Consider the following 25,118-nt stretch of genomic DNA (forward strand, 5'->3'; position numbering starts at 1 on the left):
AAGAAGACAAGCGTCATAGGATTAGGAGAGGAGGTCACGTACTCGTCTCCTCTTCTCTTCTCTTCTCAGGCAGCAGCTCCCCTCTTCTCGGTCTGTCGTCCTCCCCCCACGAATGCACCCATTTATGTTGTGTCTCTTCTGTCGATGGGGCGTGGCGCGGATATAGCGGGGCGGTGGTGGTTTTTCTGTTGACACCTTGACCACGTACGGTCTCTAACGCTGTCAGTTGGCTCCTCGCTTTCTTTTACGGTGGCACGACAGCTGCGGTTTCGAGGCGGCAAACGTCGCACACATCAGCAAAGGAGACACAAATGCCTGAGGCGGCAACAACCGGTAGTTACAGTACTTCCTACGCTTAGATGAGGTCTCTGGTAGTTAGCAGTAGCTACGCAGAACAAAACTACTAAGCATGCTTAACACGATGGATTTCTTTTCTAAAGATCAAGATGCCCATAATTAACAGTGCATGAGATGATGCAACCAAAAATGGGGAAAACAAGGGCATCACGTAGCCATCGAGTCAGATGAGTCTGATTCCTCCAAAATTGCCAGCCCTGATCAGCTCAGTAAACTGGTTCAGACGGCCAACTAGCTCCCTCAAAGCTTCGATCAGCTGATCAGGTTGGCGCCTAGTGAACTCTATGTCTGCAGCTTCCATCCAGCTCTCCTCTGAGTATGGCGTGTATCCGTCGAGCATTGTCTCGCAGCTTGCTCGCCATATCTCTTGCCTTTTTCTCTCTTCTTCTGAGTCTCATCCTCTGCATTATTCTCTTTGGAACCTGAAAAGGTGGGATGTGATCGGCTAAGTTATTCTCCTTGTGCATGGAGTGCAATCATCAAAATCCAAGTTGAGCTGGTTGCATGTTTGTTCTCCACCACCAGAGTAAATACCAACAATGATATCTAGCAAACAGCTGAAGCAGAGGTCAAAAGTCGATAAAAAGATATACAATAGTTGGGAAACTCAAGTGTTTCTCGATACGCCATACATAATTCACAACTTATCTACAACAACAGCGATACACGAAAATAGTCCTACCGGCATTCGACAGACATCTCAGATGACCAAGTAATTCAGTTGAAAACTTCGTATAACTTGCCTGAATTTAAAACCTCCTTTTCATTGACAATATATTTTTAGCAAGTGTTCCTTTTTTACCCAACCGAGTAGCTAGTTTTAGAAACTTGAATAGGAAAACAGGATGTTCTGAAGTTACAAATTTGAGATATCAAAATTTGCAATTAAAGGCCGATCCTAAAAAATCCCTACATTTCTCATTATCTTATAAAAAACGACGGCAAGACGCAACACCTGAAGATGTGAGAAACAAGAGGATACACTCCATTTGTGTAATGACTAACCTTTTGGAAGACACAAGAAACGCAAAAACCTCAAGGTATAATTATCAGGACATACACAAAGAAGTAAAAAGAAATAAGCATGGATTATGCAGTTGCCGTACCCATTCTGAAGCAGAACAAGGCATGAGGCCAAACATAAAATCAGGCACATGAACAAGCATGCGAAAGACATGATCATGACAAGGCACAGCATAAACAGGGCAAATTGCCACTTGCTGTGCCTGTGCCAATCTGATCAGGCATAGAACACAGCACTTAAAACTTTGCTACACCAAAACATACTAGCATTGTACCATGCATCGCATGAGAAGCTGTCACAACATATTATTATATTATTGGCGGACTAGCAGAAATGTTCCTAAAAATGCAATTACCTGCAATTTTTGGTTAAGCTGACTTTCAGCATAAAAAAATGTCGCAATGGCAATCTCGAGATCAGATTGGATTTTGCGCTGCTTTAGTTGTTAGTAAATTTTCACAAGTTCATCTTCCATATTTTTGCAGAGGGAAATTTGCATCTCCCCTTCGACAAATCAATATTGACAGGCGATTAAAGCTAAAATATACTCCATAGCTGAAACATATGACATGATATTTATCCTATACTAATTGGACAACAGAAAAATTTTCGAGCACAAAGAATAGAGCTTTCATATGCTTCTTTAACTATACACTTCCATGCATACTTAAGATGAATCGGAGATCGAACGTATAATATGTATGGAATACTCCCCAATTATGTCCATTGATGGAATTGCGTTTGTATATGTTGAATCTCATCATACATTTCGGATCAATTATTACTAAAAGCAGTTCCCTTGGCAATAATTAAAAGTATGAGCAGGTTATTGATATCGATTGGTGCCTTATGACATTGTAAAATCCAACTTGTGTAGAACAACAGTGTTTGACTAATGATGCATTTGTATCATCCAACTATTTGCATGATGTCTGCATAATGGCTTATGTAGAACAACAGTCATTAGCTTCCCTAACAAGAAGAAAAGCTTTGAGAGTCACAGCCAAGTAGTCAACGTACCTTGAGCACCATTGGCATCCAGAATTGCTGCCTCCATGGTCACAATCAGGTCTTCGGAACCACCAGCGGTATCCATAAGGTTCTCTGAGTCGACGTCGCCCCACCGAGCCTGGTCCTCATGCGGCTTAATGATCGTGTCCATGGAACCAAAGATTTCCGGATCGAACAAAGTTGGGAGGCCCAGGTGCTGCTTCTCCTCGCTGTCCAAGCTCCAGTAGGAGCCCTCCCCGTGCCGGGACTCCCACTCCCTGATCTTCCTGTACCCGGCGAGCAGCGACTCCCACCGCCGCTTGCACTGGTAGGAGGACCGGATGACGTCCAAGGCCACGCAGTTGTCGGATATCATCTTCCACTTCTGGTACGAGGAGAGGGCCCTGAGCCAGTCCTCGTCCATGGCGGCGGTCTCGTTCACGAGGACGAGCAACTCGTATGTGGTCCAGTCGGCGGCGGCCTGCGAGCGAGTGCACCGAGAGGAACTCGCCGGCCCCCGAGGACTAATTCTGGAGTCAGTGCTCATCTTCCTGCGCTGGGATTCCTTCTCCTTCATAGGGGTGATGGGCAGAGCCTGGATGATGCCGGCTTGCTCCATGTTGCTAGTCCGTAGAGTCTGAGAGGAAAAGAGGAAGAAATAAGCATCGGAGTCGTGTCCGTGGAACGGGGTCGGGGATGGACGACGGAAGATTTCGGCCGATTTATCGGCCCTTGCGCCAGAAAATAGCAGGACTCGGCCGGAGGCGGTCGTTTCCAATCGGCAGAAGGAAGACAGGTGTGCAAGGAGAGGAGGCAGAAGAAGCAGCACCGGCAACCCGGCCGGACCAGAACATGTAGAGAAGTTGGGGGTTACCGACTTGGTCGAAAGGCCCTGCCTTGCGTTCGCCGGCAGGAGGCGCACTCTCTCTCCTGCCTCCAAATGGCTCTATCCGTGTGTGCGCGTGTAGTGTGAGAGAATCCAGAAGATTTGGCAGAGACCGGAAGGGACCCTGTAAGTGGGGGTCCCACAAAAGCTACTGTGTACATTTTCAATAAAGGAGTGACACATCAGCCGGGACGCGGTAACCATTGATGGGCGATGCGGCCTCTCTTAGACCGTATCATCACATCATTCATCAAGCAGGTGGGCTTTCACAGGTTCGAGCAGCTTCACAGGCCCGCTAAATGGTGGGCTAAGTGATGAAGGTTTGCAGTTGGGTGCTTTGGAGGTGGCAGCGGCTTGAGTTCCTGTGGGTTGAAAGTCTTGGATGAAGAGTAGTCACAGCAGCATTTAGGTGGGAAAGCCAAGTCACAGGAGACGCCGGTCAAACTACGGTCCACCGCCGCTGGAATTCAAGGTGCGTCCGAGCCCCCTAGTGGAGATGGTAGAGAACGGCTGAACAGAGGAAGTGAGTTGGCAACGAGGAGGAGACTGGGAGGCCATTTTGTTTGCGGTCGCCCACCAACCGCACTCGCAGTTTGTGTCTACTCTTCGCAGTTACCTAAGAATTTGCTCCACTACTTGTAATCGGTAATCGCTAGAACAAAGGCAACTTTTAGCTAAGTGGTGGATGGAGGTGCCAGCAGATGCAAGAACTGATCCATGCATTTGGGTTGGAAAACCTAGACATTGGTTTAGCCATCAGGTGGAAAGTTTTAGCCCTCTTTTTGTTGGGAGAGAACACAAACATGGTAGGTGATCTTGGTTGGCTCTTGGATTGGGAACAAAAGAACTTTGCCATGTCCACAGAGGGACTGAACCTGTCAGATGATGGAACATAATTCAAAGCCTTCTGGTAAGGCATTCACCATCAACATCATCATCTCTCCGGTTCAAGAAATTATTTATCAATCTAAAGAAGAATCCAAATGCTTATTTAAGTGTGATGGTTGCAGTGGAAGTGCTACAGAAACCTCTGGCTAATACTTTTCCTCATCGGAAAACAAACTCTGCAAGTGAGTGACCCTCCAATGGGAACCAAATCTCCTCGACACTAAATTCCCTTTGTATCCTACCACAATTTTTCTTAAGAAAGAACGAAAGTTGACTCCATGCAAAACACTTTCTGATAACACTTGTTGATGTAAAGAGAGGGATATTTGACAGGTTAGATATGACTTAAACTAGCTGGTTAGGTGCTTCAGCCTTCTTCCTTGATGGTTGACCGCGGCGATGGATGCTAAATCTATATATGTTTCCTTTCCTTTTAGCTCAGAAAGCAAGATCTTTGTTGGTAGTTCGGATACTATATATGGGTCTGTTGAACTAAGATTATAGTACAGTCTACAGTTGTGTTTTCAATGTGCGTTTGGTTTAAACTAAGCTAAGACTCCCATTCTTTATGAGGGAGTTTAGATTGTCATTGCTCTGTCAGTAACATGAGTTTGTGTACGTAGCCTTAAGAAAACAGTCGACGTACACAACATTGCATGCATGTGTTAGCTGAGCTGCTGCTGTGATTAATGATGGATGCGAAAGGACAAGAGAGCTTTGTAGATACCCATAGAACATGCAGTTGAGGTACCAATCGTAGCTATATGATATCCCAAAATCATGGAATATATATATATATATCCTCAGGTATTTCTTCGGAATGATTTGGCATATCAAAGAAACAAGCAGAGGTAGCTGCCGAGCCCCCTCGATTATTATATGTTCATTTGGTTAGAGCTAGCGTGACAAACTTACCTCTCCGCTTCTATAAATTGAACCTAAAGCCTCTTTGATCTCCAAACCATCTCCGATTCGCCTCTCTCTCTCTCTCTCCCTCTCATCGTAAAGACAACACATACAAGGATGGGAGGAAGCGAAGAATTTTCCATAGACGTTAAGGGGAGTGAGACGGTGGTGGCGGTGCTGCCAGTGCAAGAACACCGCTTGCCGTTGTCCAATCTGGACCTCCTCTTGCCAGACATGGACGTTGGTGTCTTCCTCTGTTACAGGAAACCAGAGGGGAAGCACTTTCACTCCACCTTCGCCTCCATGGTGAGCTTGCTCAAAGCATCACTAGCGCAAGCGCTGGTGACGTACTACCCCTTTGCAGGCCAGGTGGTGGCGAACTCGGTGGGCGAGCCGGAGCTGCACTGCAACAATCGTGGCGTGGACTTCGTCGTAGTCTTCGCGGACGTGGAGCTTAGGGAGCTGAGGCTCTGCAACCCCGACGACAGCGTCGAGGGGAAGCTGGTGCCGAAGAAGAAGGAAGGAGTTTTGTGTGTGCAGGTACTAAACGCTCCGATGCTTGAGGTTGCGCAGATCAAGATCTCGATGTCGTACTGATACTGGGCCTGTGTGTTGTGTGTGGCACGACAGGCAACAGAGTTCAAGTGCGGCAGCCTAGTCTTGGCCTGCACGTTCGACCACCGCGTCGCCGATGCCTACTCTGCCAACATGTTCTTGGTTGCCTGGTCGGAGATCGCCATGCTGAAGCCCCTCTCCCGGCTCCCCTCCTTCCGCCGGTCTCTCCTCACCCCCCGCCACCCGCTTCAGCTCCATCCTTCCTTCGACCGCCTCTTCGTCCCCGTCTCCTCCCTCCCGCCCCCCAAACATCATTATTCGGACCAAGCTGTCAACCGGATTTACTACATCGCCGCTGCGGACATTAACCGCATGCAGTCCTCCGCCAAAAGGAGAAGCAAAATCGTGGTGTTCACCGCCTACCTCTGGCGCGTTCTGGCCAAAGCAGCGGCGCCGGAGGACAGGTGGTGCCGCATGGGCGTCGTCGTCGACGGCCGGTCTCGTCTCGGAAACGCTGCCATGTCCAGCTACTTCGGCAACGTGTTGTCGATCCCCTACGGCAGGTTGAACGTGGAGAGTCTGAGGCGGATGGAGTTGGCGGAAGTGGCGGAGGTGGTGCATGGGTGGCTGAGACCGGGAACCACGGAAGAGCACTTCCGGGGGCTGGTCGACTGGGTGGAGGTGCACCGTCCGGAGCCGGCGGTGGCGAGGATCTACTGCGGGGAGGCGGACGAAGGGCCGGGGTGCGTCGTGTCATCAGGAAGGGCGTTTCCGGTGGCGGAGGTGGAGTTCGGATGGGGGAAGGCGGCGTTCGGATCCTACCACTTTCCCTGGGGCGGAAGCGCCGGGTACGTGATGCCGATGCCGAGCGCCAAGGGGAACGGGGACTGGGTGGTGTACATGCATATCCAGAAAGAGGTGGTGGCGGCGCTGGAAGAGGAACAGCCACCCGTGCTTCGTCCTTTAACACCCGATTACTACCTTACAGACACCAACTGAAGCAACCACTGTCGCCGCCACTTTGTTCCTCGGTGCTTACGTTTGGAACGTATGTACTGCCACGTTATGTTAATACCAGTTGTTCATCTATGATAATGCTTAGCGTGACGCCGTCTTCCTGCGTCGTGTTTGGCGGCCGTGTTGGTCCGCGTGAGTCTTCACTTAAATGTCAAGATGGAACTGCGCGCGTCGTCGTGGGCGGTGGTGTCGGTTGCTGGCCTTATCTACGGTGACAACTGTCAGCGGCGTGGGTTGCGGTCATGTGGTCTCCCCACCATTGTTTGGAATTTAGCAGTTCTTGTCAACTCGGATGGGAATAGTAAACAGAAGTTTCAATTGTCAAAGACATTTTTACACCTAAAAACATTAATTTTAATTTTTTTTGATGATTTCTTAATATAAATAATATACTAAGTATTTTATAACAAATACTAAGATTCAATTGCATGAGAAATATATATATCAATAATAATAATAAATTGATAATCGAAAGAGAAACTCGGGTCAACAATCAATTAAAAATTAAATTATTCGTTATATAAGATCAAATATAATACCCTCAAATTATCTTTAATTAAATAAATATTAAATAATTTATTGTATTTTTTATTGTCTCCGAAAACTCTAATGATAATTCTCTCGTCTCGTAAGGATAAACCTAAAAACATCAAACGTATATGTTATTATCTCGCAACACCTAAAGATACGTTAGATATTTATAAAAGAATCAAGAATGACCAAATAGTTTGTTTGATTTGAATAATACAGTAGAATATTTCTATGATGCGATGGATTTTTAACGATTAGCAATGTTTAATGTGAGTCGACAGTAATATTTTACCCAAATTTTAGATGTAAGCTTTATTGTTACATGATAACATGTCTTCTCGTCGGTTGATATCAAGTAATGCTTCACTTAAAATGCAATGGAGATTACACTTAGGTTTAGTTAAAGATCATTATTATGATTAATTAGTAGTTTTTAGGGTTTCTAGAATCGAGACTTCTTCGTTGAAAAAAAAAATTAGCATGAAAATAAAATATTATATATATATATATATATATATATATATATATATATATATATATATATATATATATATATATATATATATATTCTTATGGTGTATAAGGAGATTATGCTTGAACATGTATAATTCAATAATCTTCTAATTAATTACACATGACAAAAAAAAATATTTTCTTCTATACGAGAGTATGTTAGTTTTACGTTATATTATATGAATAAGTCATTGACGTTTTGATCAACCCAATATAGTTTAGATCCATGTGTATAGGGTTGCTTAAAATATCTTTAAGATGAAAATACTGAGGTCAATAGAGGATTTATCGAGTCCTTCTAACGCTAAAGTTAATTATCCGGATTGGTAAAAAAAAAAATGATGAACCATTCTTTTTATTAAATATGAGCATTTATAAATGAAATATTTTATATATCTCCTACTTTAGGTAGAGAATGACTTTGTAGTATACTTTTCATTATTTTTTTTATTGATTAAAAAATTCCTCTCACTCTCTACAGCACATATGTCGGTCGACTGTCACTCCAAGCCCAATAATTTCATCTCCTTTGAATGGTACTAAGTAATACTTCGCTCAAAGCCCATTGGATAGTGATGGAACGATCCGCTTCAATTAGTTCTGAATCCATGATAGAATATGAAAGAATACAAATTGGAAAAGAAATCAAGGTTAATACTGGACTGCCTTCACATCATGATATTTCTAATAATACAAAGCCACATAAATTAAAAAGGAGAAACAATGACAACAAAATAATGTTGTCGACATAAAATTAAATTAAAAATAAAATTATATAATGATAAAAGATATATATAATATGATGTTGTTACTGATAGTGTTTTTTTTAATAATCTTTATAGTGTTTTCAGTATATCAATAAAAATAATATAAATATGAGTAAAAAAAACCATAAACGAGTCTAAAATTGGGTAAAAATATATGAGTATTATAAATACAGATTCAAAATAATAATATTTATAATTGTTCTTTGAGAACGAACTAATTCATAGAGGTGATGATGATGATGTGGTCGAGAGAGAAGTCCATTTCACCGTAGTGTATGGATAAGAAAACCAAGAGACCATTTCAAGAAGGGCAATCCGAAGTGCCCTCGCTTCCCTCCACGACGCCGCACGTCTTCCCCTCTTCCTCCCCCATATCCTCCCTTAATGGCCCTCCTCTCCTTCTCCGGTCGATGCTATTGCCCTCTCCTTCTCCGCCTCCACCTCAACGACGACGGCGACGATGACGATGAAGCAGCAGCAGCAACAGCAGCAGCAGCAAACAGCACGGGCGGATCGTCATCATCGTCATTGCGGCGAGGAGGAGGATGAGAAATACGAGGAGGGGGAGGAAGAAGAAGAGCAGGAGGAGGCGGAAAGCGAGGGGGACGACTGCTTCTTCGAGTCCTTCGATCGCGTCGCCTCGAGGGTCTCCTTCTGTGTCGACCTCCCTTCCGACTCGGATGACGACGAGGAAGATGACGTCCGCATATCCTTCGCCTCCGCCGTCGGCCCGCCCTGCGACCTCCGCTGCGTCACCTTCTCCCGAGAGGAGTTCCTTGCGCAGCACCGTGACGAGGACGAGGGCCACCACCAGGGAAGAGGACCCGGTGGCTACGACTACGACGTCTGGATGGCCGAGCCCATTTCCATCAAGGAGCGCCGACGCCGCCTCCTCCAGGGCATGGGCTTCGCCAGCAAGAGGGACCTCGCCGCCTCCCTACGGATCCGCAGCATCAGCCGGAAAGCCGTCGACGCCCCTGCCACCAACGGGGACCAAGCCTCGGAATCGTTACCTCCGCTGCCGCCGCTACCGCCGCTACCGCCGCCGCAGTCGCCGGTGTCCCCGGAGGCGGTCGAGGTGGCGGCCTCTCCCGACACCTCCACGCCCCCACCGGCGATCACCAGATGCCGATCCGACACGGAGCTGGCGACGAGGGGCTCGCCTCCGCTCGCCGAGCCCACCCTGACGCGTGCCGCCTCCGCCCCGCCCACCCTCTGGGACAACCTCGCGCGCGAAACGCCGGAAGCCGCCGGAGACGACGGAGTTGCAGGAGCGGACGATGCGGAAGCCCTCGTGCTCGCCTCCGGTGAGGTCTGCCGGATCGAGAATCCCGACACGGGAAACGAATTCGTGGTCAGCGAGTGCGACAAAGACGGGAAGGGTCGGCTCAACGACATCCCGACCGGGCTGCAGATCACCATGGAGGACTTCGAGCGGTTCCTGGGATACTCGCCGATCGTCAAGGAGCTCATGCGGAGGGTGAAACTGGGCGGCGGCCAGCAGCGCAGCAGCGACAAGGCCGTCCAAGCCATTGAGGGCCCCAAGAACTCGAAACCGGGATACAGAAAGAAAGGGGGCTGGTTCAAGAACATCAAATTCGTCGCGAGCTCCGTCACCGGGCTCATCACGGAGAAGGAGAAGGGTGATGCCGGGTCGAAGGTGACCGGAAAGTCGCCCGGTGACAACTCGTCGGAGCTGATGAAGGTCCGTCAGCACGGCAAGTCCTACAGGGAGCTCACCGGCCTTTACATGAGCCAAGAGATCGACGCCCATCAGGGCTCCATATGGAGCATCAAGTTCAGCTGGGACGGCCGCTTCCTGGCCAGCGCCGGCGAGGATCGCGTCGTTCATGTGTGGCAAGTCCAAGAATGTGACATCCATTCTACTTCGCTGCGGCGCCAAGAGAGTCGCACCCTTCCGCCATCCAAACCCGATGGATCCCCGGATGGGTCGCTTCCCAGCACTCAGCCCTTGAAGAAGACCAAGAAGACCAAGAGCAAAAAGCGGTCCCTTCCCGATTACATCAATATGCCGGAAGTCATTTTCTCACTCTCAGAGAAGCCGGTTTGCTCCTTTGAAGGCCATTCGGATGACGTCCTGGACCTCTCTTGGTCTAAATCTCAGGTTAATATCTCACTCTCATAATGTCATGCATACAAAGGGAAGGCACATGCATCAAGGCTCATCGAATCGTGAGTTTTGTTTGATGATCTCAGTACCAAGTGGAAATTGAAACTTTCCCCTCTGCATGAATTAACCTCGTGCCTTGTTTTTGTGTTATAGTACTAAGATTTGTTTGGAGCTTAGCTTCATATGTCATAAATTATATGCTTAATTAGGTCAAAAGGAGTGTTTGTGGGAAATGTCTCTCTATTGAGAGAACTAAAATAGGTGTCTTCTAGGAATTTGGCTCATTCTATGGTTGTTTTCACTTTTCACATTGTGATTATAAGGTCCAGAAACATAAGCCATTTATTAGTTTTAACCTTGAAAGGATTTGCTCAGTAACTTTGGAAGGCTTGAAAACACACCATTGTTCGGAGCTAATCTTTTGTTGTAGAATGATGAATTAAATCATTGACCTGTAAGAACTTGTTCATCTGATTGATTGTTGGTAAATTTGTAAGCATGAAAAAAGCACAACATACTGACAAAGCATTTATTGATAAAATTAATCTGGTATTCTTAATCGTTGTATCTTTTTGAGTGCAGCATTTGTTATCATCATCAATGGATAAGACTGTAAGACTATGGGACATGGAAACAAAGTCCTGCTTGAGGTTGTTTGCACACAATGATTATGGTAAGGCGACCAACTAAACTTTTACTTGCATTTTTGTCATTTGAATGCCACTTTGGTGTAACTTAATTCATGCTGATCTTTTTTGATGTTTATTCTCTTAATGCTTCTGTTGATCTTGATTGAATTTTTTGCAGTAACATGCATCCAGTTCAATCCAATAGACGATAGGTACTTCATCAGTGGCTCTCTTGATGCCAAGGTTAGGATATGGAGTGTACCAGATCGCCAAGTTGTAGACTGGACTGATCTCCATGAGATGGTCACGGCTGCTTGCTATACACCAGACGGTCAGGTGCAACCAAATGATATTTGCACGCACAGTACTTTGTCGATACTTTATTATCTACATTTCTATTGTACTATATATCCAAAGCCTGTTCAGTTACTAACTGGCTGTATCCATGTTTGAAAGGGTGCTTTAGTTGGCTCACATAAAGGGAGCTTCCGGCTCTACAAGACCACCGGTATGAACCATCTTTTTAAGTTCCTCAATCGAGGAGTTGTTCTATTTTGTAAATTGATATTGAAAGATTCCTCTCACAATGATTAATACTCTATCCTGCATTTTATACTTTACTTCCTATTTATGGCATATAGATGATGTTATTATCGTTTTCAGTACTTAAAATGACCTTTGGGGTGTTCTGTGTTATGTTTCCAGATTGTAAGCTTTCCCAAGAAAGCCAGATAGATATACAGAACAAGAAAAAGAAGACAAATGCAAAAAAGATAACTGGATTTCAGGTAAACCTATATTTACATGTAAAATAGCATTATTTCTTAATGTAATAAAAAAATGATGATTACTGGCTAATAGTAATATTTTTAGGTCTGGAGAGAAATGTTTGCTAATAATCAACACCTAAATGTCCATTTGCCTTGGATTTATTATGCTTTGGGTACCGATATGCTAGATGACTAATTTGTGTGTGTTCAAACAGTTTGCTCCGGGCAATCCATCTGAAGTGTTGATCACCTCAGCTGATTCACAGGTTCGGGTCTTTGATGATCTCAAGATGGTTCACAAATTCAGAGGTACAAACTAAAATTAGAATTGCTTTTCTTTCAGAAATAGTAGTTAGTTTTATTTTGGTGTGTTTTTAGTATATGGTGCTATCCATATTCTAAATGCAAACTAAACTATAAGCTAAAGTCACCTGTAGGTTTTATTCTGCTACTTTGCTTCATAAGGTCTCACGTCCAAGATGAGTTCTTTTTCTTTACCATTGTATTTTATTTTTATTGAGAAAAATATCTAAATGCAAAATTGCAATCTTTGGGATTCGCTATAGATTTAGATGTTTTCTGATTGCATGAATCTATATTTCCTCCTCAAATAGATAAATATATATTTATTTTAGTTCGTACCTTCTATACAACTCTGTCATCATGGTGGATATTTACAGTACTTCATGACGTCGCTTGATTTGTCAATAGATAAACATGATTTGCTTAATTTGAAGAACTTACCTGTGTTTGGCTGTGAACGATGTGATTTTGGTGTCTGAACAATTTACTAGCGACCAAAAACAGAGCATGCATTATCTTACAGGAGAGAACATCAAAAGTTTTGATGATGGTATAAGTTGTGCAGCAAACAATAATTTTGAACCATAGTCTTCAGTGAAGTTAATGTTCTACATCTAGTCAAATACGCAGGTTCTTCAGTTGTTGTAATGGTAGTGTGCTTGCTGATTGCTGCTTGGAAATGTGGAGTTCAGGTTTCCGGAACACCAGCAGTCAAATGTCTGCATCATATACCTCGGATGGGAGATACGTCATATGTGCGAGCGAGGACTCTCACGTATACGTATGGAAGCGAGAGGCAAACGCAGGCAAAAGCAAAGGCTTGAGCACCACTCGATCCCACGAGCACTTCTACTGCAAGGATGTGTCGGTCGCAATTCCATGGCCAAATGCCCGAAGTAACTGTTCGCCACTATCTCCGCCGCCCATGTCCGGGAGGTTCAGCCAGCAGGAACCCCTAGGAAGCACCGACTCGCAGCGGTCCACCGCCACACTCGATGACATCTTCCCCAGCGGCAGTAACTCATCCCCGCCTCTTCCCAAGAAGAGCGACTCGGAGCTGACACAGTCTCAAGCAGAGGAGCTCAGTAACATATCTCTCTCGGGCGCAGGGATCGGCAGCGAGTCATTTGCTTCAGCTTCCTCTTCCATGCGGGCTTCGGATCCTGGCTCATCTTCCTTGTCCTCCTGGGGATGGTACAGTGGAGGCAGTACCAGGAGCGGCGGGGGCGGCGATCAACCGAACGCCTGGGGACTGGTGGTTGTCACGGCCGGTCTGGGTGGGGATATCAGGATCTATCAGAACTTTGGCCTGCCACTTCGCCTCAGCCGGCAAACCAATCTATTCTGAATGAACCACACACTTCGATTACATTTCAGCTTAAGAAAAAGAAGAAACAAAAAAGAATTCAGCTTTTGATTCTTTGTTCTACTTACTTTATTTCTTTTGCTGGTGAAGATTCAGCATTTGTATTTTTGGGATCTTGAGCAACATCAAATGCTATCACCAGATTTTTCTGGAGAGATATAGAACATTACATTCTTGGCCCTGTCTATTGTGAAGCTCTCTCTCCTTCGTATCGTTTCTTGTTAGATTTAGAAGGATGAGGTCGTATCTGAATTCTGGAGTTGCTTAAAAGAAGAAGCAGCAGCAATAAAACATTATCATATCGTGTTTCTTTCGGTGATAAAATAGAAAATATTTCATAACTCGTGTCGTTTACCAAACAAGATACCTCCGTTTTATTGGTGAATGTCGTAGAGCCCATACAGGTTTCGCGATGGGAACATTTTGCCATGGCAGGTAAGTGACCGGGTACCGTTTGAGCGGGTTGGTATAATATTGATTAAAACCTTCACGTGGCCATGGCAGGTAAGTGAATGGGTACGGGTTGAACGGGTCGGTAAAATATTGATTAAAACCTTCATGTGGCCTACTTAAGACTGCCCCCACCCCCCCAAAGGACACATCACGAGACTCCTTTGTTCGCTCGGTGCGCCTCGATTCCGTCGTTGGAGAGCGGGAGGGTTTGAAGGGAAAGCGGGCATGTCTAGGGTTTTGGGGGGATGTCGGGTGCTCATGGCGGCGACGAGGGCGGGCACGAAGGAGGTTGCGGCCGCTCCTGCGGCGGCGGCGTCGAAGCCAAAGTTGGGCTTGCTGAAGCCGCGCCCCGTTTCCCCGGCGATGAAGAAGTTCCTCGGCGTCCCAGAGATCTCCCGCGTCGAGGCCGTCAAGAAGATCTGGGAGCACATCAAGGCCAACCAGCTTCAGGTCGTAGCTCTGCCTCTTCGTCTCTTCCTTTGAATCTTTGTCTACTTCTATTTGTACTTCATGGTGTTATCGTGAAGCTTCCCATCTCATGATGTGGTCTTCTGGCGATTATAGGCTTTATACGCAGACTTATCACTTGATTCGTTGTCTTAAATCCTCAAGATTGGAGAAAAATGAGGTGTTTCTTATTCTTCATGCTTTTTTGAAGACGATTTGTTGCCCGTATCAAATACATACATATTTTTTCATCCGAAGCACTCTTTGCACTTGTAGTAGTAGAAGTTTCACGAGGAGTGGCTTTCTAAATACATCTTGTATGGCTTTTCTTTTTCTCTTCTCTCTTCATATTTAGAGCTGCTTGGTGGATGATCCCACTTTGTTTTCCAATTTGAGACTATACTTTGGAAGAATGGGCCGCAGATTTTTCTTTTGTGAGCTGTCACATTTGGTGGAATTTCAATTCCGAGTAAGTACCAGATTAGCGACCCAAAAGTTTAAATTGCAAAGATCTAATTAACTTGTTTAAATGACAAATTATGAGCATTAAGTGGCACTTTGATGGGCTGAGGTGTTTATCTTGTCTTCGGACAAGGGTTGGGATTTTATTTGTTTATTGATAGTGTATAACTCCTTCAAACAATTATTCTAACTGCCATCTGATTCAACCATTGGTACAACAGAAAAGTTGTGACCTAGGAGACTAGGGTTCGAGTCACGGAAACCGTCTCTTTAATTGTTTAAAGATAAGGTTACGTATATTGATCCTTCCTAGAGCCTGCATTGGCAGGAGCCTTATGCATTGGGTACGCCCCATCTGATTCAAACATTCTGAAATTTTCCATGATGGAAAATTGTCATAGAGATGCAAAGAGCTCTTTTTTTGACAAGTGATTTGAAAATAAGACTGTCATATGATGTTCATGAGGAGGACTTTAAGATGCTCCAAGTCCTTTGAATTGTGAATTTCTTAGTGTTGTTAGCTAGGTTTTCACTGTGCAATATATCGATGTTCTATCACAGAGGTTATTCTACTTGGGTTCACATGAGACTTTTTTTTTTTCTTCTACTTTTATCTTGCATGTTCAGGTTCACTTTCAAGTTTTCATTGGTATCTAATATTTTCCCCGTGTCTGTGACTGGCCATATTTACTCAGTTCGATAAAATATGGGAGAGAAATAAGTTTGCAACTTATTTGAAGCTTTAAGTTGGAAGAAATAGACTTTCAAATATTGGGATTCTGTGTGTTGGGCCATGAGTTGCAATTTGTGATCAGTTTTCTGGTTTGTTACAATTTTGAAGTTCTCTTTTTTCTTTTTTTATTACTAGTTTTCTGCTTATGTAACTCGTTTTGGTACTATCAAGCGTATACAAATGTGAACAATTCTTTTTCTTCTTTTTTTCTTGTATGCATGTATTCCATCTTCAATATGGTATCCTTTGTTAATATAATGTAAATGGTTTAGTTGATAGTTCATTTTGATTTTTTAATCCCCATAATATATGTTGTTTGTGTGTTGTTGCCGATATTTGTGGTTACATGATTATTTCTTGGTATAGATTTAAAGTTCCACACTATCTTGTGAACTTTGGAGAAGGCCACTAGAGATTCATTTATCGTCTCATGTTCATCTGGCGTTATTGTATGAATACCCTATTGGTTTTTCCACTTGTTGTCGTCAAAGATCTATCTATTTACTTGGGAAAATTCCTCATGCTATTGACACAACGATGAGGGTTATCAGCATTTATTAGAGTGTTAAGCCGGTCTAATCCGTAGCACTCGTTATGTATGTTGCTTGTCGGATGAGGCCAAACCATCAATTCTTGTGTTTTCATAAGATTTTTGCTGTTAAAATGAAGTTGTATCTGAGTATATGGTCGATTATAGTTTCTAATTAGTTTTGCAATTTTTTTTGTAGAACCCAACAAATAAGAGGGAGATTTGCTGCGATGAGAAACTGAAGGGTATCTTTAATGGTAGAGACAAAGTTGGCATGATGGAAATTGCCAAATTGCTCACTCCTCATTTTCCCAAATCTAACTGAACCAAGGGTTGGAAGGAATGTTTTGCCTATGCTTCTGTGATCTGCTCTTAGTTCCTTGTAAGCTGGTATAATTCTTCGGAATTATACTGTGATCAGTATCTAGTTTAAGGCAAATACTATTTCTGCTTGAAACATGCTGTTTTTGGACCCTCAGATGTGCTCTATTTTCAAAACTTTCCTGCAGCACTGAAAGTTCTTCAACTTTAGAAATTTGTTTGTGTGCTAATTGAATTTGTTCTTTTATTATCATTGGGCTGTGAAAAGGGAGATAAATTAGGGGTGGTGATTACTCAACAGCGATCGACACGGCACGGCGGGTTTAGGAAAAGTCCAAAGTTCTAAAGCCGAAGAAGAGGTTAAAAGAGTTGAATTGTACCCACTGGTGGTGTCTCGGAAAGAAGAAAGGTTAAACGGGCCAACAACACAAGGCAAGCATGGTATTTTACTTTGGCCAACGGTAGGGCTACCGAGGTCCTAAAAAAAACCCACTTTTCTGGGGAGAAAACTTGTATCTCTCCGCCAGGGCAAAGAAGATACCAAACCTTGGACATTGCGCGGGAGCAAGAACCCCGGAACAGGGCTCCTCCTTCCCTGTGTTCTCCCAGCCTTCACCATAAGAAACACTGCGAGGCAGCAGCAGCAGCAGCAACATATTCCCGCATGCCGGGATGGCAAAGCTTTATGCCAAGCGGCCCAAGGGCACCAACCCGCTGATCTGGATAGTCGCCATCGTGTGCGCCATACTCGCCATCGCCGTCATCGTCACCGGCATCGTCGTGTTCGCCATCTACGTGATCTACCAGCCCAAGATGCCCTACATCAAGGTCGCCTACGCTCATCTCGATCAACTCGCCTACGACCCTTCGGGGATGCTCGAGATCCGGATGGCCCTAAAAGTGGTGGCCGAGAACGACAACAAGAAGGCCGTCGCCAGCTTCTCTGACGCGACCTTCGTTCTCCGGTTCCATGGGATCGACGTCGCCGTGCTGCAGACCGATCCATTCGATGTCGCCAAGAACAGCTCTGCCGAACTCGACTATCTCTTCCAGTCATCGCCGATCCCGCTGGATAAGGAGGGGATGGAGGCCATGCGCGTGGCTCTCAACAGGGGCGTTGTGCCGTTCGACTTCGGCGGGCATGCGAGAACCCGGTGGCGGGTGGGCATTTTTTTCTCCGTCAGGTTCTGGGCTCGCATAGCGTGCCAGCTCAATTTCGTCTATCGCAATGGGAGCACCGTCGACTTGGATTGCGGCTCCAAATCCCGCTAACATCCGTCCGATTCCGGGACCCAGTCACATCTAGGTTTCCTTTATGTTGTTAGGTGCATCTTGTTGGAAACACGGTGCGGATTATGGTTGTGTGGGGAATAAGAAGATAACACGTGATTATAGAGAGGTTCTTCATTGGGCAAGTACTGTTGGATGACATGTAAAATTAACAGTTGCGGGACCCACGTCGTTGGCCTCTCACGTGAGGTGGCCCCGTGCTCCTTGGTCGTCCATCTACCGTTTTGTTTTAATTGCCGCGATTATATATATATATATATATATATATATATATATATATATATATATAGAGAGAGAGAGAGAGAGAGAGAGAGAGAGAGGACTTCTCCCTTGCTCATGTCGTTGATTCCCGGCATGCGTCGCCTCCTTCTCTGAGTCTCCCAACCTTGCCTTCCCTTCGTTCATTCCCAGCCCTTTTAATTGTTTCAATTACCCTTGCTTAATATCTTGCTTGATTCTTCTTCTGCGCTAGCAAGGTTGCTGTTGTCTACGATCGACGTTGTCGATCCCAGATTCTAGGGTTCGGGTTAGGGATTTGTTTCTTGCCAACTTTGGGAATTGAGAGGGCGAGAATGAGTTTTCCAGGATCTGTAATATTCGGGGCGGCTGCTAATCGGGCGTCGGGATCCAAGGCAGGCCGTGGCGGCCGGGCTGTTCCGGATCAGAACGGCCATCCGCAACTTCGAGCGCCTCGGCGACACGATCAGCACCCCCAGGAATACCCCCGAGCTACCTCGGGAAGGTGTTCCTAATTTGGTTCCTCTTTCATCTCAGGGAATTGCTGTTTGTTTCACTGTGTTGATTGACGGATCTGTTTGGTTCGGTAGGTTTTGTTCTCCGGTCGTATATCTTTGAGATGATTATATACGTTTCCAAAACAGCTTATCAGAACACCCTTTCCATGCATAAGAAATTATTTCAACTTTGCCCCATGCTCCCGTAAGCTGGATCGATCAGGTAATTCCTACCGGCCTGCAAGTCTCTCTTGCCTAAGCTTGCCTGAACTAGGAACATTGTCATTGTCAAAACCTATTAAGTCTTTGTCGAGCCTTCTTAATTTCAGTTTGTTCTCGCCTACCCCTGCTTCAATCGAACAGCTTAGGAAAGAGGATGGCTTTTATACTCGTCAAAGTCGTCGTTCGTGATGTTGGACAATAGAATAGCCTAAAGCAATATTCCCCTTTTTACCTTTTATATTCTCCCCACCAGTGGCATTGGTTTAAGTATTTGCCTGCCAGTCAAAACACATCAAACTAGTAAAACAGATCACCATGTAAAAGTTAAGTGTGTCTGGTTTTTTGCATCTATTTTTTGCGACTGAGTGGATGACCTTATTATTGATCTTATTATTGAATTTGCTGAAGTTAGCGTTGACTGGTTTCTCCTTTGTCATGTGGTATTATTGATCTTATTTCATTTTACAACATCAGGTTGGAGCTAGTGTTTACCTGGAGTTTCAAATTAACCTATATGAATCATATTATGAGAAGTATCATCTGCAATATTAGAAATCATCTTTTTACTAAATACAATCTGGTATGTATCTTTTCTCTCCCCTTGCCATATCAGACATTATGATGATTGAAACTGGAGTTTATATCTTTCAACAATGAACGGATTTCTTGGGTGCAACTTAAATTGTTTAGGAATAATCTTTCTTTTATCACAATGTTTCATACTGTGAGTTCTCTTACCAAAAAAATTTGACCACAGGTGAGTTCTTTTTAATGCTCATGTTATTTCTTTGTCCTAGTCTTCAGATTTTTCCCTCATCTTTTCAAGAACTATTGTTTTTGCATATTCTCTAGGAATAGTTTCATTAGTCCAGTATTTTGTTCTGATATTTACAAGTTTTTTTTTTTCGAGACATTGATTGCAAAGACAATTGAATTACATATTTAACATAGGTCTACTATATTCCAAACCCTCTTTGTTGCCTAATCATTTAATAAACAAAATCTCTTGAACTAGGTGGCATGTATTTTTTTTTTTTATTCTTTCTACTTGTTTTTGACTAATCATTGAGTAGGAGCCCTTATTGTGTGCAAACTCTAGACCCTGGGTCCTGTTTATTAGGGAATCTGAGTTTAATTAGGTTGTGAAATATAGTTTGATCAAACTAATAAAGAACTAGCCATTGATTCGTTAGGACTCACTTAGTATTGATAAGGAAAATTCTTCTTGACCAATAATTACTTGACACATGACAATATATGTTGTAGCCTGATTCACAAGAGGGGATAAGATCTATTCGATGGTCGATCTATGTGGACATTAGTCCAAAAGGGTGGCTAGAGATTGTCCCCTTAAAGAGTATTTTATGAAATGTTTTCTCCTTTTTACCTACTATTAAAACCTATCTTTAGCACAATAATCAAGGTAAAGTTACTAAAATTATTAAAATCTATCTTTACTAAAATTACTCCACCCTTGTTGATTACTGAATTAGGTATTAGAGGGATCAAATTGAGAAACTTATCAGACCTCGATATTCGTATAGGCCAATTGCGTACTATGCATGTTAGTCCACCTCAGCTCTTGAGCGAGAGTTCGAGCCACCCATCAACCACATTAGACTTTTGGTGCAGGTGGACCCGAATCGAGTTGGGCTTATTCATGATCTTGTCACAAATCTTACTGATCCATGAAACATGATGACTTGTAATAAGCTATAATTTACATGGACATCATGTATGTATTTATGTAAATCCTTGTTGTGCGAATTCTGCTTTCTCCTATTCATCTATTGTGATATTATTTTGCGTGATTGTTCATGTTTAGCTTTGTAGCAGAGTCTTTCCGTTCCCTGCACCTGCTGCTTCTAGTGATTCCCAGTCCTCAATTATTTTGGTTTTGAGGTAGTGGTGGTGCATTCTTTTGTTTTGTTTTTTGTTTTTTTGACGAAGATGGAATTTGAACCTAAAATCTTATTATATATTATTAAGGTCTTTACCAGCTAAGTATGGAAGGATTACATTATTCATTAGCCAAAGAGTCAGGGGATTCGAGCTCGGAACCTTGTAGGGTCAGGATCAGTTTCACTCTGTTTACTTTGCTCAACCATATCTTCACGGAAGCAACACAATTAGCCCTTTACTCATCCATATCTTCATTAGTCTCAAAAGGAGACAAATCCTCCATCATTACAGCCTCCTAATTCTCGTTGTTTCCACTCCATGTTTGTCTATTTTGATGGATTGTTCAGTTGTTTCGTCAGATATGTAACACTTTCGTGCCATCATCGATCATAATTTGGCGGATCAATTCTTTAGTAGCAATACTAAAGCTCTCGCGGAAAGTAGGTGGGGGTGCTTCCCATAGATGCACAGATGTAAGTCCTTCATCCATATCTCTGAAACTTTATGATTTATATTGATCTACTTTGCAAGTGGTCCTTCTCCAAGTCAAAAGCATCCTCCCGAGACTCATCAAGCCGATCCATCACTTTTCAAAAAGTTAAATAGGCAGCCATTAAGTGGCTTCTCTCCTACAGCAAATCTGCCCAACCACCAAGATTTTGGTGTCGGCCTCGACTGGCATGTTCAGTGACAATCTTGTCACCACTGTCTCCTATGGTTGCAACCCTCCTCTTATGCTCAAATGTGGGCTCGCCTTTCCCCGCAGGAGCTTTCTCGACCGAGGTTTCCTTGTTGCCGCTCTTGCTCGTCTTTATCTTTGCTTGCAACGAGTCCTGCGTTAAATGAATGGATGGCTGATCCATCCTGGGAGGGAGCATTTGGCTTTCCACATGCGGCGTCTGGCAATATTGCTGCCTGCTTTAAATGAATAGATTCCAGCACGTTGTCCCGAGTGTTGTCTATTGCTGCAGGCGACCCCACAAGATGTCCTGTAGCTATTTAATAGCTTCAGAGAATCTGCTAAAGGCATGGAGCGAAGTCAAATTCCTGCTGGCAGAAACCATCTCTGTCTCTCACCCATGGAATACCCGTACAAACATTTTGAGGTGCCACACCACACATTCCAGACTTTTTATCCTTCCACCTAAACTTCTCGTTTCGTTAGCTTTTTTTTTTTTTTTTGAAATTGATGTCTCATGCAATAGGAATCACAGATTTAGGAGGCACGTTGGAGCCAACAAGTGTTTTGAGTTCCGATTTGATGTGCAACAAGCAGTTCGGAGCACGTATGTGATTCCAGCAATTTCCACAAATCAAAGTCTAAGAGAGAGCAACCTGACATATATGAGCAAGAGTTCGAGACTTCATGGAAGAACGTATCGTTTCGCATCGCAACTCAAGTCACGGTGCCGGCTGCCAATCGCAGCCGAGTTGAAGCAGCGTGTTTTCGTTGCATGTTAAATCGTGAATTTAAGTCGGGCAACGTAGCATTTTTCTCATTAAAGAATCCGCGCCTCAAGGCTGTCGCGTCCTATGACCTCCACGGGTTTCAATCAGAGTTGATGTGCAACGTGTCACAATCAGCTCTGTCCGTTCTCACCATAAATAGCGCCCGTTGCAGGTCCGCCGTCCGACCCATACTTCGCCTTCTACGCTCATTCCATCATTCCCCCGAGTGAGTCCTCCTCCGGCTCCGGTGAAGGTGGCGACCAGGGTTTTGTTGTCACGGCTGCCTCAGATTCGCTTGGTGCAGGTCGGGAACGCTTTGATCCGGACGCGGACGAGCCAAATCCCGCCTTGCACCAACTGAATCGGAGGCGGACAGCGACCATCTCGACCTCCCTTCCTTCCGCCCGTCCGCCCCATTTCTTGGATCCCATCTATCCATGGTCAGATCGAGCCTATCTCTTCCTCTTTTTATGTTTTATTTAGTTGATCGTTCTGGAGCATCGAGACATATTATGGTGGTCCTTTGAATTACCGGTGGATATCTCGGCGCCGAGCTGTGGCTTCCATCTATTTCGGAAAACTCAACCGGTCTTATCTGATTTGATTCAGCTATTAGATTGGTGGTAGGTTTCGGTTGTCTGGCGGCAATTGGTTGTTGAAGATCGCTTCTGATCGAGTGTTTCAAGCTTTTGCAAAACTCAATCTTCTGCAGAAATTTTGGGATCCACTATGGTTTTTCGTAATCCGCATCTAGTATGCGTGGTAGATCTGTCTCTGAGGTTCATCCCGATTCGCCATTCATGCTTGTGAAGCACTTGCAGTACGTGCAATTGGATGTTTTGTCTACTCAGATGTTTTTATTTGTCTCTATAAAATTCATCCTTATTGTCAACCTGATCGTGAGCTTAAGGCTAGTGAAATCCCTGCAACTATTAATTGTTCTGTTGTTCTTCTTCCCTTATCGTTTCTCTCCTAGTTCTAGACCAGTCCATGAAAAGGGGAAAAGAACGCCAGCTTCTTAGCCGACTTACCCATATTCTTCTCAGTCACAAGACTCGATCACGAACTTAATCGTGATTTTGCCTTAGGATTTGGATATATGATCAGAATCGTGCAAATATATTCTTTATCAATACAAATACCTCAAGATTGGGGTGCGTAGCAGATTTCTAAGAGTAATCCTTAGAATATGGTATTGTTGATGTTTTATTTGCTATGCCATGTAGCTGCTTTATTAATGTTCGTTGGTTGCTCTTGTGGCTTCTGTATTTTGTTACTTATTGTCTTTGGCAGAATTTGGAAGTGTATAAATGAAGTTTTGGTGTCTTAGATATTCGCAGCTACTGTAGGCCGAAAGATTATTATTGTGAAAGATTGTGAAGAATCCACAGCTCAATTACCTTTAAATTGAGGATACTACAGAGTTTTTCTCTACTCCAATTAATATAATTATTTCAAGTGATCCAAGATGAGGAAGAGAAGATCCATAGGATCGATCCAAGACATGAGAAATGATTTGGTAAGCTTGCTTCAGCACCAGATACAGGTTTCATCACCGAGGACTCTTAGAGTTGACCTAAATAGTTGGGAAAAGCTCAAAATGGGATTAAACATTTTATTAGTAAGCTTAAAACACCTGTTACAAAATACAAATATTTTCCTAGTACCCATGAGTTTTTTTTTTTTTTCCCAATTGTTAAACTTCTTTACTTTCTCTGCATATTTGGATATTGTTCTTCTTTTCTTGACATTTTTTACATGTTCTCTATTTGTGTATATCGATATTAATATCAGGAACTCTCAAATAGGAATTAGATACATCAGATTTGAAGCCGAGCTGAACTCACTTGTATCCTGACTTGGATAAGTTCTAAGCCTTCAATCTGAAACAGTGCCGAGAAGAGGCGGAGGGAGATTGGGTGAAAATTAATTGGAACAGAAATACAGAGAAATAGGGCAAATTATTTGTGTACAGAGAAGTAGCACATATCGGTCGTATCTGACACACATATCTTGCCTCAACCAATAAACTTGTGATCTGGATCGTTGGAGTCGAGGTGTAATTTGGATTGGTAAATAAACTTATTCCTCATCCAGCTTAATTTTAGCTGGATCTCGTTAGGTTCTGGTTAGAAATGTCATCAATGTCTATACTTTGCAATCATTCGTTGGTTGGCCACAGTCACAGAACTTTAGGTCATATATTAATGGGGATTTGTATCGGCTCTTTACTTTGCCCTTTGCGCATAAGTAAAGATTCTTTTGATTACTTATCTCGACATGCCACCATGTATCTGTCGCCTGTATATTCTGGCCAAGAATGCTTGTTTCTTCTACCAATCTCTTTATATTGTGCTGAAGAACACGTTTGTGCTTCGTATCGTTCGGAAGGTAGGAGAACATAGAAAAAAAGGGGGAGAAGGTCAATAATTATTAAGAGATCGAAGATAATTTTAGTTCTTAATTCTTGCGAGGACCGGCGGCTCTAGAATCAAGATAAGATTGATCCCTTTGTGGACCAATCTTTTTAATTCAGTCTTTCTTAAATTTTGAGTAGTTGCTGAATTATAGAAGCTGCTTTCAATCGTCAGATGATTACTGAATCAATTTCAACGCTTCATTTCTGGAAGAATGTTTCATTATAGTGCTTCCGATAATGTTTCGAGCCCAATTCAAAACTTTAATGTACAAGTCTGCATGAGCTGGAAGGTGATTAATTTTCTTTTCATCCTCTTTTTTGTGCCAAGTCTGCTTTTGTCTCATGTAAATCTTGAGTTCAAAGTTGTCAGATGAGATCAGGCCATCGATGGACCGTCTTGTCCTGTTGTCCTGTTTAGCAACTATTCCTGTAGACCAAGTTGGTGTGACGCTAACGATAACTTGGGGTATTCAAGTCATAGTCCACGTGTCCCCATTTCCACAAGCCATGCGATCACGATAGCA

General features: G+C 43.7%; 5 protein-coding genes across 5 annotated transcripts; 4 read left to right on the forward strand and 1 right to left on the reverse strand.

Annotated features, from left to right (window-relative positions):
• Positions 1–507: 507 nt before the first annotated feature.
• On the reverse strand, positions 508–3,318 carry LOC135632712 (trihelix transcription factor ASR3-like). Its single transcript, XM_065141418.1, has 3 exons — positions 3,250–3,318; positions 2,402–3,008; positions 508–779 (listed from the first exon to the last, which is right to left on the reverse strand). Exons 2-3 carry the CDS (start codon positions 2,988–2,990, stop codon positions 640–642), a joined length of 729 nt encoding a protein of 242 aa, XP_064997490.1. The 5' UTR covers positions 2,991–3,008; positions 3,250–3,318; the 3' UTR covers positions 508–639.
• A 1,791-nt stretch (positions 3,319–5,109) lies between these two features.
• Positions 5,110–6,905, forward strand: LOC135633998 (coniferyl alcohol acyltransferase-like). Its single transcript, XM_065144099.1, has 2 exons — positions 5,110–5,591; positions 5,682–6,905. The coding sequence occupies exons 1-2, from the start codon at positions 5,169–5,171 to the stop codon at positions 6,603–6,605; spliced, it is 1,347 nt and encodes a 448-aa protein (XP_065000171.1). The 5' UTR covers positions 5,110–5,168; the 3' UTR covers positions 6,606–6,905.
• A 1,803-nt stretch (positions 6,906–8,708) lies between these two features.
• Positions 8,709–13,802, forward strand: LOC103973127 (uncharacterized). The gene is made up of 7 exons (XM_009387611.3): positions 8,709–10,559; positions 11,148–11,238; positions 11,373–11,530; positions 11,651–11,702; positions 11,900–11,982; positions 12,180–12,273; positions 12,960–13,802. Exons 1-7 carry the CDS (start codon positions 8,895–8,897, stop codon positions 13,613–13,615), a joined length of 2,799 nt encoding a protein of 932 aa, XP_009385886.2. The 5' UTR covers positions 8,709–8,894; the 3' UTR covers positions 13,616–13,802.
• A 428-nt stretch (positions 13,803–14,230) lies between these two features.
• Positions 14,231–16,792, forward strand: LOC135632479 (upstream activation factor subunit spp27-like). Its single transcript, XM_065141082.1, has 2 exons — positions 14,231–14,536; positions 16,457–16,792. Exons 1-2 carry the CDS (start codon positions 14,312–14,314, stop codon positions 16,580–16,582), a joined length of 351 nt encoding a protein of 116 aa, XP_064997154.1. The 5' UTR covers positions 14,231–14,311; the 3' UTR covers positions 16,583–16,792.
• Positions 16,793–17,102: 310 nt separating this feature from the next.
• On the forward strand, positions 17,103–17,970 carry LOC135632478 (uncharacterized). Its single transcript, XM_065141081.1, has one exon. It carries the CDS (start codon positions 17,251–17,253, stop codon positions 17,848–17,850), a length of 600 nt encoding a protein of 199 aa, XP_064997153.1. The 5' UTR covers positions 17,103–17,250; the 3' UTR covers positions 17,851–17,970.
• The last annotated feature ends 7,148 nt before the right edge of the window (positions 17,971–25,118 follow it).

The sequence above is a fragment of the Musa acuminata genome, chromosome BXJ3-3 (assembly GCF_036884655.1).
Source record: "Musa acuminata AAA Group cultivar baxijiao chromosome BXJ3-3, Cavendish_Baxijiao_AAA, whole genome shotgun sequence".
In the NCBI taxonomy this organism is placed as follows: Eukaryota; Viridiplantae; Streptophyta; class Magnoliopsida; order Zingiberales; family Musaceae; genus Musa; species Musa acuminata.

Coding starts and splice junctions, on each gene's coding strand:
- LOC135632479 (XM_065141082.1), top strand. CDS start 14,312: ATGTCTAGGGTTTTGGGGGGATGTCGGGTGCTCATGGCGGCGACGAGG. Junction 14,537..16,456: donor TCAAGGCCAACCAGCTTCAG/GTCGTAGCTCTG, acceptor TTTTTTTTGTAG/AACCCAACAAATAAGAGGGA.
- LOC135632712 (XM_065141418.1), bottom strand. CDS start 2,990: ATGGAGCAAGCCGGCATCATCCAGGCTCTGCCCATCACCCCTATGAAG. Junction 780..2,401: donor GGATGCCAATGGTGCTCAAG/GTACGTTGACTA, acceptor CCACCTTTTCAG/GTTCCAAAGAGAATAATGCA.
- LOC103973127 (XM_009387611.3), top strand. CDS start 8,895: ATGACGATGAAGCAGCAGCAGCAACAGCAGCAGCAGCAAACAGCACGG. Junction 10,560..11,147: donor TCTCTTGGTCTAAATCTCAG/GTTAATATCTCA, acceptor TTTTGAGTGCAG/CATTTGTTATCATCATCAAT. Junction 11,703..11,899: donor CCGGCTCTACAAGACCACCG/GTATGAACCATC, acceptor TTATGTTTCCAG/ATTGTAAGCTTTCCCAAGAA.
- LOC135632478 (XM_065141081.1), top strand. CDS start 17,251: ATGGCAAAGCTTTATGCCAAGCGGCCCAAGGGCACCAACCCGCTGATC.
- LOC135633998 (XM_065144099.1), top strand. CDS start 5,169: ATGGGAGGAAGCGAAGAATTTTCCATAGACGTTAAGGGGAGTGAGACG. Junction 5,592..5,681: donor AAGGAGTTTTGTGTGTGCAG/GTACTAAACGCT, acceptor GTGGCACGACAG/GCAACAGAGTTCAAGTGCGG.